The sequence below is a fragment of the Watersipora subatra genome, chromosome 3, assembly GCF_963576615.1.
Source record: "Watersipora subatra chromosome 3, tzWatSuba1.1, whole genome shotgun sequence".
In the NCBI taxonomy this organism is placed as follows: Eukaryota; Metazoa; Bryozoa; class Gymnolaemata; order Cheilostomatida; family Watersiporidae; genus Watersipora; species Watersipora subatra.
Genome location: NC_088710.1, coordinates 28,909,253 through 28,931,129, shown reverse-complemented (window position 1 = coordinate 28,931,129; position 21,877 = coordinate 28,909,253). Strand labels below are relative to the sequence as shown.

At 30.0% G+C, this 21,877-nt stretch overlaps 1 protein-coding gene across 1 annotated transcript in view; it reads left to right on the top strand.

The window, feature by feature from the left end:
• LOC137390486 (leucine-rich repeat-containing protein 1-like) overlaps positions 1–21,877 on the top strand; it is a 51,989-nt gene that overhangs the window by 5,886 nt on the left and 24,226 nt on the right. The window contains exons 5-6 of the mRNA XM_068076815.1: positions 9,724–9,882; positions 19,932–20,069. Of these exons, the coding sequence (XP_067932916.1) occupies positions 9,724–9,882; positions 19,932–20,069 (297 nt within the window). The remainder of the gene's footprint in view (positions 1–9,723; positions 9,883–19,931; positions 20,070–21,877) is intronic.

Sequence of the window (21,877 nt, the reverse complement as noted above, 5' to 3'; positions counted from 1 at the left end):
TGTATTATTGTACATAATGATGTATAAGCTCTAGTAGTTCATATATTGTGTAGTTTATCCTAGAGTTAATTATAATATGTATTTGTATAGCCTCTATCAGAGAGATACCAGTTTACATCTACATATCCATGTGTTTTCTTATATACTCTCAATGGGTCTTTTGGCCCATATGTGATGATTTTTAATCGTATATTAAAGTTACATATGAAACATTGGAAGGGACCAGCAAAAGTAAAAATGCTACTGTGTATTCCATAAAGCTTATGCAACTAGATGTAATGATTCTAACACCTTGTGTTCAAGTTGTTTATATGTATCAGTAACTACTGGTCCTCAGAAATTGTGCGGGACTTTAATATGGCATTTGATCTATTAGTACTTATACCTCCCCTGATGAATTTCTAATTTTTGTAATAAATTAAACATTCTGTCTAGTAGTGTATAAATACTTGTGTTTTTCGCACCAATAATAAAGTTTCTAGAGACATATATTATTATATGATGTATACAATATATCATACTTGTAATACAAAAACACAAAGATAGGATTGGGGGTGTTTTTGGCAGTAACACAAACAGTTTTACAAATCGGAATGACTAATTATTACGTTGCTGAACAAAACTCATAATAAATGTAAGTATATTGTGAAGAGTTTTGCCCAATAAAGAACAAATGTGGACCAAAAATAAATCGGTATTAAGCTCAATATTTTTATTACAATTCACAACCTTTGCATTCCAAGGATGGTTATCAAGACTCACTATATTATAGAGAAAGGGTTCTGCATAATTACGCTATTAAAGAAATAAATATTACAAAAACTAAAACTGGATTTCAGAAAGGGAAAGGAACTCACAAAGCATCAATAGAGTTTACAATTGATGCTCTTGCTGCTTTAAACAATATTATTTTTGTTTCAGTTGTACTCGTTGACTTCTCAAAGTCTTTTGATACAATAGATCTCTCTATTTTGAATAATAAGCTTGAACAGATATATTTTGTTCCTTCATGTTTAGAATTTATTCTAAATTATCTTTCAAATCGTTTTCAAAGTGTTATAATAACACAGAAAATATCCCAACCTCTATTAATTAAATGTGGATTACCACAAGAATTCATTCTTGGACCAACATGATTTTTGCCATTATATAAATGATCATGTTAAAAGTACTGATAAATTTAAAACTACTTTGTTTGCCGATAATACAAAGTTATTTTATACCGCTAAAGACTTGAATAAAAATAGAGCAATAATTAACAGAGAAATAAGTCTGATAAAAACTAGTGTGACTAAAACAAACTACCATTGAATGTTGACAAGAAAAAATTTCATAGTTATTCATAATCCACAAAATAAATTTCGATTTACAAAAAATATTTCGAACTGGACAAATCTTACAAATGACGGATAGTATAATATTTTTAGCTGTTACAATGAATAGTGCCCTAAACTGTCATGGCACATGAAACTATTGAGAAAACAACTACGGCAAAGCTCAGGGCTAATTTACCAGGTCTCATTGAGTTTTACAGAAATGCCTCTTTTACTTTTATATAATACTCCTAATTAATAGTATATTAGTCTATTGCTTGGAATCATGGCGAAATGCTCTGATGAGCTACTTAAACAAAATTTTGGTCATCTAGAATCCATTGCTTAGAAAAACATATCAGAAAACTCTTATTTTTCATCAACTCATTTGTTAAATAATCTGATGTTTTGCCTACACAACAACTATATCAACTAAGAATATGTCTTTTAGCCTACACACAATTTAAATATCAACTAATTTGTCAACATATTACAAAACTCGTCATTCCTTATTTGATTTATTTTTTCCACCCTCCTCTTCTACTGGTTGCCATAGACGAGTTGCCTATTGTGAGTCATAGCATGGAGTTCCTTGCCAATTCGCTTATGGAAATTGATAGTCATGACAATTTCAGGTCTGCTTTGAAGCCGTACATGCTGGACTCTCTGGAATAAATTTGCTCTGAATTAGTTTGCTTAGACACGCGCTTTCTTTATTAACAATTTCATCTGCGCCTCAAATTGCCCTGCTACTGTGCTTATCGGCCGTCATTGCACCTTAATTTTTCTATCAATTTTTATATTATTTATTTAATGTGAATAAAGCAAACAAACTGCCAAACATTACCGTGTAAACATGAGCGTTATTTAAAACAACAGATAAACTTGATGAGAAAGACAATCTTCATATAATGACATTTTTATATAATATTTGTTATACACCCTATCGTACGAATAATCTACAACATGTAAATAAACGAAAGCAGGTGGTTTTTGAAAAAAGTGCTAATGGTTTACGAATATGAAAAAGTTTTTTGAAATATTATTATGCATGCTAACTTAAATTATTTTAATTTTCACCGAAGGACATTATCAACAGATTTGTAAAGTTCTTGCAATTATAGCACCAGTTCAAATAAGTTAATATTTAATGCTAGGCATTGCAAGATAAACAAATATTTTATATTTTCTCTGCATTATTATTATTTCCCACATTATTATTTGAGCTATCTTTAAAGATGTGGTTGCATCAAATTTGAGTTGATTTTAAAAGAAAGTATTTATTTTGATATTCAGCTGACATGTTGTTTTTTAAGTTAGGCAATCTCATTGTCAAGATATTTGAAGAATTAAATTGAAAAAACTTATTGCGGTGAAAATGACCAGGCTAAAAAACATGCCCTGACTTGCCCAAAATGATGCCTCCATTTCTCGTATTCACATCGGCTAAGCCAATAAAAGTCTAGTAACTACATGGCTCTATTGGCATATATTTTATTTTGTATTTGCTCATGATGGCTAGAATAAAATTTCAAATCCAGCTACAGATACATTATTATGAATGTTTCTGACGCCTCAAAAAAGGGAGTTGAAAATTTGCCATATTAACTTTCTTTAAATGCTTTGTAAACATTTGAGTACCGTCTACCAATTCTACCGGTCTACGGTATTTAGGTCGTCGAGTTAGCTTATTTCATTACGGGGTTTGTGTCAGCTAAGTTCTCAGTTGCTACACACACACGGGAAACTAGTTACTAAATAAAATAGGCACACTGCCATCTATGGAAAAATATGTTCGAATGTGTGGCGAAACCAACTACATTCACAAAAAGTCATGTATAGTCAACGTTACCTAGTCATTATTAGTATCAATATGTAGAAAACTTTACTGGTCCCATTTGATTGGTTAATTCAAGTACAAAACAAATGGTTTTATTAGTTGAATGCAATAGTGAGCTCAAAGCGCTGTCAAGTTTGTTGCAATCAATTATTCCACCGATTCTGGCAAAGGGTTAATAAAACCATTCTTACACCCGGTTGGTAACTATTTTTGCGTGTTAACCTAAGATGACTTTTCTGTGCAAGGTCTTTTTTATTATTCGAGCAACATCGGTCATTCACCTAGGCTTGAATGACACAAAAATTAAACAAAAGGCTTTTTTGTGAACAAGCACAAAGCATTTTTGACCAAATTGCTCCTATAGAAGAACCAACTTGTGGCAAGCCTAAAAGCTTTAAAAACCTTTGGATGACTGAAAAGCCTAATTTGGATATACAAAAGAAAGACGTCGTATTTGACAAGTACTGAGCTTACTCATTTAGTATTAAATTAAAAAACAACCACATAAAAGCTAAAAGTAAAGTTTAATTTCCTATCAAAAAAGCAATAGCTGATTACTATTCTCATGAAATACTAAAAATTAATGACCCTTGAAATTTAATAAATATTCATCGTGGACGAAACCAAGGTAAAACCCAAGAATGTACGGATCTTTTAGACTCTAACTCTAAAGATATAACTGATGACAAACAAATAGCTACATAATTTAACACCTGTTTTATAGAAATATGAACCAGACTTGCGTAAGCTTTTTTAATACAAATATAAAGCATCAAGTGTCAGGGATAAATACATTCCAAGATTAATTTGGTAGACGATCATGAGTGTATTGTTCAAAGAGTTAGTGCGAAGCTAAATGAACACAAAGCAGAAGGCATGAATGCTGAAAGGCTGAAATGCTAAAGGCGTGAAAGCTTGTTCACATGAGCTATCAAAATTTTTGGCCTACATATTCAACATAAGCATAAAACAATGTGTTTTCCCACAAAAATGAAATGTGCTAAAGTTTTGCCCATATTTAAAACCGAAGGTAGTAAGCTGCCCGAGTAAGGCGATGCCCGGGTAATAAAAAAGTTTTTGGACAGAAAATTGATTTGTATTTAACATATAACAACATTTGTCACTCTAACCTTTAAACTACATATCATGAAAAAGTGCTTTGTTTAAGTGAAATAAATTAAAAGAGTAAATAAAAACAACTGTAAGTTTTTAAACTTTTTCAAACAGCTGTAACTTTCAAACTTCATATCATGAGGATAAGGTGTTCAAACGCCTGTAAATTTAAAAATTCATAACTTTTTGCAACGTATAGCTTTTAATAACCTACAGTGGACCCTGTTCTAGTAGAACTGTTTTAGCGTTGCTAACCGAGTTCTTCGAGATCCGAAACAATTTTTCCCAAAAAAATTAAATTATGTAGATCTTAATTCGTTCCAAGATCAGAAAAACTTGGGTAAATTTGGAATATACTTCAGTAAAGTATTTTTTCAACATTTTATACCATAACCTGTATTGTATACTGCATAATATAAATAGAGACCGGTATATATAGATCATGTTTAATTTTAATAAATGTTTTATGTTTATGATGATGGAAAAACAAAGCAAAAGTAAACATTTCGTACGTTTGGCTTTTAAAACACCCAAAGCATTAAAGGTTAAAATACAATAGGAAAAATTTTAAAGGTAGATAATGAAACAGCAAAAAATACACAGAATTACATCAAAAATTGAAGCAAAATCAAATTTAGTCAAGAAACCAGAATAAAATATGGATCACTTTTAATAAAAATGTTGAATGGAGTTAGGACATCGGTCGGCGCAGAGTATGATTTCAATTATGGTTCACTTTAAACTACTGTTTTCGTGTCAAGTCAAAACCATACAAATGTTGAAGCTCAGTTCTTAACTAAAATTTCAGCAGCCCCATTCAATAATGACTCTACTTGTATACTGTTAGATCACGCAATACTCTTATCTCATCATTTTAATTTGACCAGTAAACCATATTAAACTGGTAGATATATGGTATTTTACATACACTATTGTTTAAAATTAAGTATTTTAAGCTTTATTACGCATCACAGTGTTAAAAATAAAAATAATGATGTAAAAGCGTGTTAGAAAAATATAGTATGAAAGACCAACAAATGATGTATAAGCTCTAGTACTTCAGATGTTGTTTAGTTTATGCTAGAGTTAATTATAATATGTCTTTCTATAGCCTCTATCAGAGAGATACGAGTTTACATCTACATATCCATGTATTTTCTTATATACTTTCAATAATACAAGTATGATGTAGTGCTGTATTATTGTACATAATGATGTATGAGCTCTAGTAGTTCATATATTGTGTAGTTTATCCTAGAGTTAATTATAATATGTATTTCTATTGCCTCTATCAGGTAGATACTAATTTACCTCTCCATATCCATGTATTTTCTTATATACTTTCAGTAATACAAGTATGATGTAGTGCTGTATTATTGTACATAATGATGTATGAGCTCTAGTAGTTCAGATATTGTGTAGTTTATCCTAGAGTTAATTATAATATGTATTTCTATTGCCTCTATCAGGTAGATACTAATTTACCTCTCCATATCCATGTATTTTCTTATATACTTTCAATAATACAAGTATGATGTAGTGCTGTATTATTGTACATAATGATGTATGAGCTCTAGTAGTTCAGATATTGTGTAGTTTATCCTAGAGTTAATTATAATATGTATTTGTATTGCCTCTATCAGAGAGATACCAGTTTACATCTACATATCCATGTGTTTTGTTATATACTCTCAATGGGTCTTTTGGCCCATGTGTGATGATTTTTAATCGTATATTAAAGTTACATATGAAACATTGGAAGGGACCAGCAAAAGTAAAAATGCTACTGTGTATTCCATAAAGCTTATGCAACTAGATGTAATGATTCTAACACCTTGTGTTCAAGTTGTTTATATGTATCAGTAACTACTGGTCCTCAGAAATTGTGCGGGACTTTAATATGGCATTTGATCTATTAGTACTTATACCTCCCCTGATGAATTTCTAATTTTTGTAATAAATTAAACATTCTGTCTAGTAGTGTATAAATACTTGTGTTTTTCGCACCAATAATAAAGTTCCTAGAGACATAGTTTATTATATGATGTATGCAATATATCATACTTGTAATACAAAAACACAAAGATAGGATTGGGGGTGTTTTTGGCAGTAACGCAAACAGTTTTACAAATCGGAATAGCTAATTATTACGTTGCTGAACAAAACTCATAATAAATGTAAGTATATTGTGAAGAGTTTTGCCCAATAAATAAAAAATGTGGACCAAAAAGAAATGGGTATTAAGCTCAATATTTTTAATACAATTCACAACCTTTGCATTCCAAGGATGGTTATCAAGACTCACTATATTATAGAGAAAGGGTTCTGGCACTTGTTTATAACTATATTCAGACACCACTGCTTGACTTCTTCTACATGTATTCAACTGCGCACTTGAACAAGTTCATTGATCAATTCTTTGAAATGAATTGACTCCAAATAATGGAGTTAATAAATAGTAGTTGTTTATTTATAGGATCTTACATATCTAACTGACTCTATTACATACTTTGTCTTCCTCTAGAATGTAGGCTTCCTTATAAATGATAAAGGCGGCAAATGCCAGCCGAGATTCGCACTAGCCGGCCGGTATAGCTAGTGCGGTTGATATGATGATTTGGTATTTGATATGATTTGGCTGGTACTGATGTTTTGGTGACTCAGCAGCTATTAGAGACGCCTAAAATAGGTATCATAACATTTACTGAATATTAATTAACAAACAGGAAGCCTATTTAAAACACTAACAGAACTGACTTTACCAAAATCCTGGACAGCTGTTCTAAATATTTGTTTTTGCGAAAATGATTGTTGATATCTTAATATATATAAAAAAAATCTGGCACTATAATACTTACCTTTTAAACTGTATGTAAAAGTAAACTCTATTGATTAAAATTTATTGCAGTAAAACTAATTCTTGCTCTCAATACATAAAATATAGTCTTTGTAACTTTTCTGTGCATATATTTTTAGAAAACCTTAATTTGCATTAGTTTATTGGATTATAAATTTTATTTAAATTTTGCGTGTCAAAAACTAATATAGCTTTTTGGTTCAGAATATTATATATAAACGATTACATTATTTATATAAAAATATTTGTCAAATAAGTTAAATGTTACAGTTGCTAATATAAAAAAACCTTGCTATATAATATTTAGGTTAAATGAAATTTAAAAGTTACAATGATAACTATTTTTGTGTGCTAATCTAAGATAACTTTTCTGTGCAAAGACTTTTCTATTATTCAAGCAAAATCGGTTATTCACCTAGGCTTGAATGACACAAAAATGAAACAAAAGGCTTTTTCATGAACAAGAACAAAATAATTTTGACCAAGTTGCTCCCATAGAGGATCCAACTTGTTGCAAACCCAAAAGCTTTAAAAACCTTTGGAGGACTTAAAAGCCTAATTTGGATATACAAAAGAAAGAGGTCTTATCTGACAAGTACAGAGCTTACTCATTTAGTCTTAAATTAAAAAATGACTACATAAAAGCTAAAAATAAAGTTTCATCCCATATCAAAGAAGCAAAAGCTGATTATCATTGTCATGAAATACTATAAACTAATGACCCCAGAGAGCCTTGAAATTTAATAAATAATTGTGGACGAAACCAAGGTGAAACCCAACAAATTAAAATAAAAAGATTTTTGGGCAGAAAATTGATTTGTATTTAACATATAACAACATTTGCCATTTTAACCTTCAAACTACATATCATGAAATAAGTGTTTTGTGTAATTGAAATGAATTAAAAGAGAAAAAAACGACTGTAAAGGTTTTTAAACTTTTTCTAACAGCTGTAACTTTCAAACTTCATATCATGAGGAAATGGTTTTCGAACCACTGTAAATTTAAAAGTTCCTAACTTTTTGTGATGCAAAGCAATTTTAATAGCGTGCAGTGGAGCCTATTCAAGTGGAAATGTTGTAGCGTTGCTAACCGAGTTCTTCGAAATCCGAACAATATTTCCCATTAAAATAAAATTATGTAGATTTTAATCCATTCCAAGATGAGAAAAACTTGAGTAAATTCGGAGATATACTTCAGTAAAGTATTTTTTTCAACATTTCACACCATAACCTGTACTGTATACATCATACTATAAATAGAAACGGGTATATAAAGATCATGTTTAATTTTGATAAAATGTTTTATATTTATGATGATGAAAAAAGAAAGCAAAGGTAAACATGTCGTACGTTTGGCTTTTAAAACATCCAGAGCATTAAAGGTTAAAATAAAATACTAAAAATTATAAAAATAGATAGTGAAACAGCAAAAAATGCAACAGATAATTACATCAAAAATTGAAGCAAAAAGAAAATATAAACAACAAAGGCCTGTTTACTTTACATCTTTAAAGGAGACTCATCCTCCAAAACAATTTAGGGTAACTCGGCTGGAGCTGTTATCTCTCTAGCAAATTTATTCGGTAGAGGAGGTTGTCTCACATGGTTTCTCCCTTTTTGTAAAGATTTTATGAAGCGTAAAATGCTAATCCAGTTCCAAGCGTTTCTGAAGCTTTGCTAATTGCAATGCCCATGCTCCAGTGTAGTTGAGAACCAAATTTATGTTCAAGCTCCGAGGCAAACAAATCTCAAAATCTTTGTTGGAAAACCTAAGGCTAAAATAATTAGCGCGCGCATGCTGTATATTTTATATGAAAACGTATCTGATCACTATGGCGTTCTAGCTCAGTGGTGGAGCATCCGGATAAAACACTCGTTGATGCAAAAATCGTTTGGAGTCCAAATCCATCAGGATGCAGAATATCAAGATGTTAAGACCTATAGCCGGAAAACCGACAGATATATGATACACGACGACACACGGACATACTTTGAGAAATATATATATATATAGCTAGATCTATTTCTATATTTTCTATCTATCGATTTTCATTTGATATTCTGTTGGTTAGTTCTGGTGGTTGTATGATCAATTTTTTTGAGTACATTATCACAGAAACCATGGCCACCACTATAGCAACAACAAAATTGTAATTGTTATTGATGTAATTGAGTCAATATTAATAGTATTTTGTGAACACTGATCACTTATTATTATGGGTTAATAAATATCAATTAATGTCACAGCGATGATCAAATAGAGGTGGTGTTCAATAAAAGGATTGAGCTGTATTTTTCAATTCTTGTCATATAGTGGCCTTCCAGTAGTTAAAATAATTAAATTTCTCTTTTATTCCTTTAAACTTAATCCATCCGAAGTTGAAGCATAACATAAAGTGTCTAAATTTAAATATAGCAGTAATTTTTATAGTTAGTGAAGCGCGGCTAGCTACCCTGAAAGTTGATAGAATGTGGTAATTAGATATTATGGAATTCTCAGCTCTAAATTAAACACCCGTTTTTGGCTTTGGGTTGGCATGGATGATCAGTTGAATCAGATTTCTGTCATTTAAATTTACTCATGTTTTCCTATTTTAGTTTGATACAACTTCAAAAGCTAAAGGTTCTGAGGATCATTAGCTATTCCAAGACATCAATATTTCATGGCCTTCAATCTTTTCCTGAAGTGGTGACCAAACTGACTTCATTAGAAGAACTTGATTTGTCCAACAACTGGATCAATGAACTCCCTGACAGGTGAGAAATAACAGCTGCTCTACGGTGCCGTGGTAGCTGTTTCCTTGTATCAATGTGATGATTTCTATTTAAGTTCAAAGGTTTAAAAGACATTTATATAAAATACATTACACTTCACACAGTTCAGATTCACAACAATTCTTTACTGGTTTGTTATGAAGGCTTTTGCCATGTTTTAATACTGTTTCTTATTGGTGGTAACTGAATAAGCCATTAAATTTTAACTCTTCAATTTTATGGCTTATTGCTCTGACAAGATCTAAACATATTTTGGTTGTTTTTGTGTAATTAAAATACAGTAAGTCATTTATTTTTTTTAAATTTTAAAGTTTCACAATGTAACTTTTTAAAATTGAATGTTGCAAAATTTTGAACAGGTTTTTAACTAGATAATTTTAAGATTGAATTCAGTAAAATAATTTATTTCTTAAGGCAAGTCCAAATGGTTTCATGTGTTGTTTCTGAAGGTAACACTGCTATTTGTTATCAAACTCTAGTTGGTAGTGTGAAGTAAGAATAAAATATCGTATCCTTGTTCATGAAGAGTAAATCTACTAAAACTGGATTTAATTTTGCAATTTAACAAAACAATTTTACTTTGCGTTGGTTTTCAGCCCTTTATAAATTAAAATACATAAACGTTGCTACAAATGTGTTCTGTTAATTTTAATTCCCTGAACTGCTAAAAGTGTCCAAGTTTCCGGTTCTTTTAAATCTCAATAAACATCAAATCAAATCAAATTTTAAAAATCAGAAATGACAAGATGATGGTCATCAAAAGTGTTCATGTTTAATTATTATGTTCCTGAAAAAAACTTGTAATAAATGTAAGTTTATTGTAAAGAGTTTTGTCTAATAAAGAAAAATTGTGGATCGAGTAGAAACCGTGTAAATTGTCTCATTTAGTGAGCATTCTCTGGTAACCAAATTTTTATGTTTTATGGTATCTTTGGACGTCTCAGAGGATTTCAAGGTATTTTAGAAAATTGCTTAAATAGTAAAATCATTTTAGTTTCCTTGTTGCCAGCTATCTATAGATTGCATACAAAATTATATGCATATATTTTTGAATTTCTTGACTACATGAAAATTAGTTACCGACATTAAAAATGGTTCTCTGTCAATTTCGATGTTCTGAAAACTTAAAGAATTTGCATGATGTTAACTTGCTTTAAACCTCTTCACGAGTCTGACATATCAGAAGTGAGGCAGCAAAACCTTTTATATTTAATGAATATATTATCAAAGAAAAGATAAAAATAAAAGTGACAAAGGAAATTTTCACCTTTTGCTGACCTGTAATAAATCAATAATAAAATTACCCAAACCATGACCATTGTCGGCTAGAGCTCTTCTAACTTCAAACACTTTTTATCATATATTACTTATACTATATGTTATTATTTCATGATTTTCCATTAAATAATTGAAAGGAATCTAAAGTTTATTACACTATTTTTGGAAATTTTCTTTATGTTTTGATTTTTTTTTAGAAACTTGAAAAAAAATACTTGTGTTATTCTATATATGTAAATATTATTGGTTGTAAACGCATGTAAATCAGTTTTTTATTTTACTCTATAGCGATGATAAACAGTACAAACTACAAGGTTAAGGCATATTATGTTAGATTAAAATAGGTCATCATCTTATCATTTTTTCGAAGTAACTGGCCAGACTCAGAATTAGTAATGTTAACTTTTTAATATCACATAAATTTTCTAAATGTAGTCAATAATCTAATTCCAGTCATATTTTATGTTGTTGACTTTAAAATGGATATCAAGTTCAATATTTTTATACTTATTACATACCTACATAAACTTACATATACTACGTGTACATACCTAAGGGAAAAAATTATTAACCTTATCCATACGTTTTGTTAAATAAGTAGTACTGCTTTGTCCTGTATATGCGGATGACTGTTTCCAGAGTTTATCTAACAATAAACAATGCAAACCATCTAACATAGAATATTTACCAAAATAATTTTTGTTTCCAGTGATCATCAGGTGAAAAGACCACACAGTTATATTCACAATGGTCCACGAGCATTAACAACAACTTTTATGTAATATCAAACCTATTTCTTTCATTATTGAATGAAGGTTCGGATTTGATGAAATGATTTGAATATCGCTTTAACATAAGTCCATTCTAAAGCTGTTGTTGAATATATCATTATCAATTTATCGTATAAATATAGATTATGCTATTTATTACCGAACAAATTTCCTACACTCCACATTCAAAGAAGATTCAACATAAAAATAAAAGTTAGAGGACAGAAAATAGAAAGATATAAAGGAATCATGTGGGGCTGAAAAAATTAAAATATTTTTATTTGAATTTGAATACTGTTAAAATTTACTGTGATGATAACTCACTGTACCAGTATTTGTAAAATGGGAATCGAAACTGAATATGAAAGCTTTCATTCATCCTTCATAAAAACTAGGGTTTTTTAATGTCTTGATCAAACTTTATTAGCTACAGTTTCCCACTAGTTGTGTGCAAAAAGTTGATGTCCTACTTTATGGATTTCCTATCTGGAAGACTTTTTATGGTAAAACTACACTGAGTTCATAGGACGCCTATTCATAACACTAAAAGAACTGACTTTACTAAAATCCTGGACAGCAGTTCTAACACATGTTAAGCAAAAATGATTGTTGATACCTTAGCACATAAAACATCTGGCACTGTAATAATTATATTTTGAACTATGTATAAAAGTTAAATCTATTGATTGAAATTTACAACAATAAAATAAACTATTGCTCTCAATACATGAAATATAATCCTTGTAACTTTTATGTTGATTATTTTCTAGAAAACCTTAATTTGTATTTGTTTATTGACTCATCAACTTTGTTTAAATGTAGAATGGCAAAACTAATATAGCTTTTTGGTTCAGTATATTTTATATAAATTATTACATTAGTTATCTTTCACAAAAACTTATCTTGACAAATATTTTTACATGAATTATAACGTAGTGCCTGGCAATTAATCTTTGTACCTTTTTTTATTCATTTCTAGAAAACCTTTATTTGCATTAGTTTATTGAATGAACTATAAAAGGTATAATTGCAATTCCCGCGAAATTAGTGAAAACTTGTTCGCATTAATAGAGCGTCGATAGAGTTTACAATTGATGTTCTTGCTGCTTTAAACAATATGCTTTTTGTTTCAGTTGTACTCATTTACTTCTCAAAGTCTTTTGATATGATAGATCTCTCTATTTTAAATAATAAGCTTGAGCAAATAAGTTTTCTCATTCAAGTTTAGAATTAATTCAAAATTATCTTTCAAATCGTTTTCAAAGTGTTATAATAACACAGAAAATATCCCAACCTCTATTAATTAAATGTGGAGTACCACAAGAATCCATCCTTGCACCAACATGTATTTTGTTATATATCATTGGACCAACACAGTTTTTGTTATATATAATTGATCATGTAAAGAGTAGGCCTACTGATAAATTTAGAACAATTTTGTTTGCCGAAAATACCAAGTTATTTTATACCGCTAAAAACTTGAATAAAGATAGAGCAATAATTAACAAAGAATTAAATGTGATAAAAAATTAGTGTGACCAAAACTAACATTGAATGTTGTCGAGAAAAAATTCATAGTTATTCATAATCCACAAAATAAATTCCGATTTTCAAAAAACATTTCGAACTGGACAAATCACGGATAGTATAAATTTTAGCCGTTACAATGGATAGTGCCCTAAATTGGTCAAGACATGTGGAACTATTGAGGAAACAAATATGACAAAGCTCAGGGCTAATTTACCAGGCCTCATTGATTTTTACAGAAATGCCTGTTTTACTTTTATATAATACTCAAATTAATAGTAAATTAGTCTATTGCTTGGAATCATGGCGAAATGCTCTGACGAGCTACTTAACACAATTTTGGTCATCTAGAATCGATTGCTTAGAATAACATATCCTGAAAACTCTTTTTTTCCATCAACTCATTTGTTAAAAAAATCTTGTGTTTTGCGTACACAACAACTACATCAACTAAGAATATGTCTTTTAGCCTACACATAATTTAAATATCAACTAATTTGTCAACATATTACAACACTCGTCATTCTTTCTTTGCTTTATTTTTTCCCCCTTCCTCTTCTACTGGTTGCCATAGACGGGTTGCCTATTGGGTGTCATAGCATGAAGTCTCTTGCCAATTCACCTATGGAAATTGATAGTCATGAAAATTTTAGGTCTGCTTTGAAGCGGTACATGTTGGACTCTCCGGAATACATTTGTTCTGACTTATTTTGCTTATACAAACACTTATTTTATTAACAATTTCATCTGTAAACGCAGTCTCTGTGCCTCAAATTGCCCTGCTACTGTGCTTATCAGCCCTCATTGCACCTTAATCTTTATATCATTTTTTATATTATTTATTTAATGGTAATAAAGCAAACAAACAAACTGCCAAATATTAACATGTAAAGCGTTATTGAGCGTTATTTAAAACAGCAGACACATCTGATGAGAAAGAGAATCTTCATATAATGATATTTTTATATAATATTTTATATATATATTGTATCGTACGAATAATCTGCAAAATATAACTAAACGAAAGCAAGTGGTTTTTGAAAATAGTACAAATGGTTTTACAAATTTGAAAAAGTTTTGTGAAATATCATTATGCATGCTAATTTAAATTATTCAAATTTTTACCAAAGGACATTATCAACAGATTTGTAAAGTTCAAATAATAAGCTCAAATAATAATGTTGGGAAAATATGTGGTTGCATCAAATTTGAGTTGATTTTAAAAGAAAGTAATTATTTTGATTATCAGTTGATATGTTGTTTTTTTAAGTTACGCAATCTCATTGTCAAGATATTTGAAGAATTAGATCGAAAATACTTATTGCGGTGGAAACGCTCCGGCTAAAAAACATGCCAAGACTTGGCCGAAATTATGTCTCCACCTTTCGTATTCACATCGGCTAACGTGATAAATGTTTAGTCCTACGCGGCTCTATTGGCATATATTTTATTTTGTATTTGCTCATGTTGGCTAGAACAAAATTTTAAGTCGAGCTACAGATACATTATTGTGAATGTTTCTAAGGCCTCAAATAGAGGAAATTGAAAACTTGCCTTATTACCTTCATTTAAATGCTGTATAAACATTTGAGTACCGACTACCAATTCTACTGGTCTAAGGTATTTAGGTCATCGAATTAGCTTATTTCATTATGGGTTTTGTATCAGCTAAGTTCTCGGTTGCTACACACACACCAGAAACTAGCTACTAAATAAAATAGGCACGCTGCCATCTTTGGAACAAATATATTCGAATGTGTGGCGAAACCAACTACATCCCAAAAGGTCATGTATAGTCAACTTTATCTAGTCATTATTGGTATCAATATGTAGAAAATTTACTGGTCCCATTTGACTGGTTAATTCAAGTACAATACAGAAGGTTTTATTAGTTGAACGCAATATTGAACTCAAAACAATGTCAAGTTTGTTGCAATCAATTAATCTACCGATTCTGGCAAAGGGTTAATAAAACCACTCTTGCACCCGGTTGGCGGTTTGTGGATTAAGCTGTTTTCATAATTTTCCGTGCAATGACTTTTTTATTACCCGGGTAACGCCCTGGTACAGGTACAGCTTATGGTGTAAAATAGCAACTACATTTACAAGCTTACTAAGTACAGCTTATGACGTGAAATGTTGAAAAAATACTTAACCAATGTTTTTTTCTTGCCTTGGATCGGAATAAAATTTATGTAATTTTAATTTAATGGGAAAATTGTTTAAGATCTCGAACAACTCGGTTTTTGAACTACTTTCTAGAACTGACTGTGTTCGAGAACTGAGGTTCCACTATACGTTATCAAAAGAAATAAGTCACTGAAGGTTTTGAAATTTTAAATTTACATTGGTTTTAAAACCTTTACAGATGTTTTATTTATTTTTAACTCAGTTGTCCTGCACGAAACCTTTTCCTCATGATATGAAGTTTTAAAGTTGTAGTTGTTTGAAAAAGTCTGAAAACCTTGACAGTTGCTTAATTTTCTCTCTTAAGTTATTTCAACTACACAAAACACTTCTCGCATGATATGAAGTTTGAAAGTTAGAAAGGTAAATGTGGTTATATGTTAAGTACAAATCAATTGTCTGTCCAAAGACTTTTTTTCCTACCCAGGCAATGCCGGGTAGCACAGTTAGTGGTAACTATTTTTGTGTGTTAACCTAAGATAACTTTTCTGTGCAAGGAATTTTTTATTATTCTAGCAACATCGGTCATTCACCTAGGTTTGAATGACACAAAAAGGAGACAAAGGGCTTTTTTTGTGAACAAGAACAAAATATTTTTACCAAATTGTTCCTATAGAGGAACCAACTTGTTGCAAGCCCAAAAGCTTTAAAAACCGTTAGAGGACTAAAAAGCCTAAGTTGGATACACAAAAGAAAGACTTCGTATCTGACAAGTACAGAGCTTACTCATTTAGTCCTAAATTAAAAAATAACTACATAAAAGCTAAATATAAAGTTTAATCCTATATCAAAGGAGCAAAAGCTGATTATTATTCTCATGAATTACTAAAAATTAATGACCCTTGACATACAATAAATAATTATTGTGGACGAAACCAAGGTAAAACCCAAGAATTTACTGAGCTTTTAGACTCTAACTCTGAAGATATAACTGATGACAAACAAAAAGCTACATAATTTAACACTTACTTTACAAAAAGATGAATCAGACTTGCGTAAGCCTTTTTAATACAAATATAAAGCATCAAGTGTCAGGGATAAATAAATTCCAAGATTAATTTTGTAGACGTTAATGAGTGTAATGTTCAGAGAGTTATTGTGATTCTAAATGAACACAAAACAGAAGGCATGAATGGAATTTCCGCAAAATTAGTGAAAGTTTGTTCACATGAGCTATCAAAATATTTGGCCTACCTATTCAACATGAGCATAAAACAATGTGTTTTCCCACAAAAATGAAGTGTGCTAAAGTTTTGCCCATATTTAAAAGCGAAAGGAATAAGCTGTTATCTAACAACTACTAGCTGTGTTACCGGGAGTTGCCCGGGTAATAAAAAAGTCTTTGGACAGAAAATTGATTTGTATTTAACATATAACAACACTTGCCACTCTAACCTTCAAACTACATATCATGAAAAAAGTGCTTTGTTGAAGTGAAATAAATTAAGAGAGTAAATAAAAACCACTGTAAAAGTTTTCACACTTTTTAAACAGCTTATCTTTCAAACTTCATATCACGAGGATAAGGTTTTCAAACCCCTGTAAATTTAAAAGTTCATAACTTTTTGCAACGTATAGTTGTTAATAACCTACAGTGGAACCTGTTCTAGCGGAACTGTATTAGCGTTGCTAACCGAGTTCTTCGAGATCCGAATCATTTTTTCTCATTTAAATAAAATTATGTAGATTTTAATTCGTTCCAAGATCAGAAAACTTGGGTAAATTTGGAATATGCTTCAGTAAAGTATTTTTTCAACATTTTATACCATGAGATGTACTGTATACTGCATAATATAAATATAAAGGGGTATATATAGATCATGTTTCATTTTAATAAAATGTTTTATATTTATGATGATGGAAAAAAAAGTAAACATTTTGTATGTTTGGCTTTTAAAACATCCGAAGCATTAAAGGTCCTAATAAAGTGCTAAAAATTATAATAATAGAATAAAAATGTCCCTTTCTTTGTTAGCGTACAGCTTGATGTCATCCATGTAGAATAGGTGGTTTATCTTGGTGCTACTCTTAAACTGGTATATATATATATATATATATATATATATATATATATATATATATATATATATAGCATGTTATTATTGTTATGTATATTTTACATATATATATTATATTAATATATATTATATAATATATATATAATATATATTCTACTGAGTTGAAGATGAGCATTGATCAATTGATTTCTCTCACTTTTAACAAATGAGAAATGAACATAAATTCTAATCATGAAACTAATTTGCTAGCTAAAATGGCAAATAAAATGTAATAGCTATAGGTGAAACGATTAAAAAAATATGCAACAATCATTCGTGGTAGCAAAAAGTTATATAATTTTACTTATTAGTAGATTTATTCATGAGTACTAAAATTTATTACCGTTACTTTAGAATATATTTATAGGATACTCAAAGTTAAAGATAAAATCACCTCCATTCTCCTATCTTCATCTGTAGCATAACGCTTCTGACGCCTGTCAGCTGTCAAAATTAAGCACCGTGACAAATATTCAAACTATAAATATATTACTCACATGTTTTAGATTTGACAACTGTTGGTTTTCCCACAACCAAACACGAACGAAGCAATTGTTTGGGAGATTTAGGATAAATGCATATGTGCACACGACTCACAAAAATTTTTCATCAACGGCTGTCGCAAACCCTTGTACCGAAATCTCATCAACAAATTTAACCCTTTTTCAATGGAGTCGTTTAAATATAATAACGATACAAAACACATATAAACCTATTTAAGTATGCTACCAAGTCTTTTTTATTTGTAGAACATTTTCTAAACCTTTCCCATCTGATCGCATTATACATGAATAGACAGATTAATTTGTCCTAAAATCATTATTAAAACTTGCCAAGCCTTATTTTGATCAATATTAGGACCGGCAAACAAAACGCCGAGCGACAGAGAATACAACCATTAAGTCGTGCGCATTTCACGAAAAAAACCGTGCACATTTCAACAGTCTACAGCATTGTCCAGTTGCCGAAGGTTTCTGTAATTAACGTAAACGTACTGAAAAGTAATCATTTCTTTTTTTGCCAATTTCAAAGTAACTGAAATTTTGGACACTTATAAGTACTTTGGTATTCCAACTGATGTCCAAAGCAGTGAAAGTAAAGGAAATGACGATGATATTTTTTCTAACAATTCTTATGATATTATTTCGATATTTAATTATAAGAATAATCATTCGATTTTATAAGATTTTATTATAAGAATAATTATTCAATTTTATAAGACCAAATTATAAGAATAATTATTCGATTTTGTAAGATTTAATTATAAGAATAAGAGTTTGAATTTACAAGATTGAAGTATATAGTGACCGATGTTGGGCAATATGTTACTTTCATTATTTTTTCTAAATAGTTTTGTTAAATAGATTTTCTAAAAATCTATATAAATATCACAAATTATTGTTATGGTTAGCTATGATGTTTTGAAATGTAAACAAAATTTTGCATTGTTTTTTTACTATTACTGTATTACTATGTTAATAATATTGGTTGTTCTAATAATACCAGTGCATTTTAATTCTAATATTGCATTTCTCCTATTGCGGGGAGAGATATAAACATATCATCTTTTCCTTTCATTATTGCTGTTTGTTGTACATAATAACACTCAGTACATTACAGCTAACATTGCAGTTGTCATATTGCGCTGCAGTGCCATTTGACTGCAAATATTGCATTTCTCAACCATCAGTACCCTTTCTTTTTTCAATTATCACTTTGGTCGTGGCCTGTATGATAGGGTAATTGCTAGTTTATAAAGCAATGGTGAGACTTTCTGAATTATCAAATATAACATATCATTTTTATTGTTATACGGAATATTTTCATAACTTGAGATGAAGATCATGTTTTGTTCAGACTATTAGAGAAATTAACGACAATTATTTCTATTACAACTAATTAAAACAGCTTATTATATGCTTTAGTATAATTTTATTTGTAAAGTTAATCATTATGGTCATTGGATGCAGTTATTCTTTCATTATCTCAGATTTGGTAGGTAAACAATTGTGAGGAATTATTTGGTATTTCTCGTGCAAAATATTGTAGCATGGATAATCTCTAGTTTTGCTATAATGAGAGCTGTGTACGGTCGCCCCACTAAAAGCTTTAGGTTTAAAAATGTTTCTTACTGTATTGTGAGAAACCGAAGTTAAGGATTTCGTGAGAAATCTCGTGGGAGATCAATCTGTTTATTATATTTTATTTGCAGTTTGAGCCATCTGACATCGATGAGAAAGTTGGATCTCTCTTCTAACCCTATCAAAGTGCTCCCTGAGTCTATCACTGCGTTGAGTTCTCTTGAAGAGCTGGACCTGTCACGTTGCAAGATAAGGCAACTCCCAGGGAGGTAAATATACACATAGTTTGTATGAACTGTGATGAAGTTTTTATGAGGAACCATGATAAACTTGCTGCTGATTAAATATTGGATATTATAATTGGGTTACATTATTTTAAAACATTGTTAAAATATAATCTAGCTGGATAAGTTTTTCAAAATCTTTTAAAAGCTTTATTATTTTTCTGATTAGCACCTTTCTTAATCTAAAGTAATAGATTATTACTATTATTTATCTAACATATTATATTATTACTATTATCAATCTAAAGTATTAGTATTGTTATTACCATATTATTCAGATTAATTAAACCTTGTGTAGTCTAAACTAATTTTAACCTGCACCGAGTTTTCATCAAACCCACTGTTAGTGATTAAAGACAGACTACTCTAAACTGATCAGACTATAACTGGCAGCCACATAAAAGTGCTAAACTTTCTATGAACATTTAATTTTGGTTAGTTATAAATATTAAATATGTTAATGCTCACCATAAAACTTTCTAAAAGCAGAAGAAAAGATTTATTTAATTTCTTACATCAGTGGTCCAACCTTTTTCTAAACGTTCCAATATTTAATCTTCTTCCAAACCTATCACACAGCTGAGTTCACTATATTTATTAAAGATAGAGTTCAGCAACATAACCCATTAATATCAGTAATGAATTTGTTTGCCAACTTTCAAGGAAGCTATGAAATTGATAGAGATAGAAAATGACGGATGATTTTAATGACAAAGTTCATTCAAACTACAATTTTGATGGATTAATTAATCTGAACACGAAATGTGAAATTGTCTGTTAGATTTCTGGCAAACTCTACATGTATAAGCGCGCTGCTATCTCCATATATATGTTGTCTGTTTTCAAAACAGGGAAATGCATGTAATTACATTTTATGCCCAGTGCATGCTGAAATTAAAATCTTTTTAAACTATTCACTTTTTAAATTACTTGAATGTTGGTTGGGAGGACTAATAATACCTTGTCTTTCATTCAAAAAATTAGATGGAAATAAATGGATTATTATTTTAAACATTTTCATGTAGGCGTTAATCAATAATTGCCTGTATTGTATTGACATATACTAATATATAGTACATGTACCTTCACATGTAGATTATATTTATTTTTCGCTGACCTTAAAAAACAAAAATGTCATTATCAAAACACAGCTGTCTCTCAGCTAGAACCCTTTTAGCTTGAAAGTAAATTATACCACACTACGCTTATGTTACACGTATTTATCCAATGATTTTCAGAGTATGTTGGAGTGCACCACATAATCTTATGCTATTTTGTTATCTCATGAAGTAAATGCACCAAACAGTTTCACTAATGTTTACTTTTTATCACCGCCTAAATTTGGTCAAGAAACCACCATAAAATATGGATCACTTTTAATATAAATGTTGAATAGAGTTAGGATCTCGGTTGGCACAGAGTATGATTTCAATTATAGTTCACTTTAAACTACTGATTTTGTGATAGGTCAAAACCATTGAAACGTTGAAGCTTAATTAACTAAAATTTGTTAGTTTTTTCACAAGTTTTTGAGCATCTCAATAACCAAGAAATGCATAATTACGCTATTAAAAAAATAAATATTACAAAAACTCAAATTGGAATTCAGAAAAGGAAAGGAACTCACCAAGCATCAATAGAGTTTACAATTGATGCTCTTGCTGCTTTAAACAATATTCTTATTGTTTCAGTTGTACTCATTGACTTCTCAAAGGCTTTTGATACGATAAATCTCTCTATTTTAAATAATAAACTTGAGCAGATATATTTTCTCATTCAAGTTTAGAATTAAT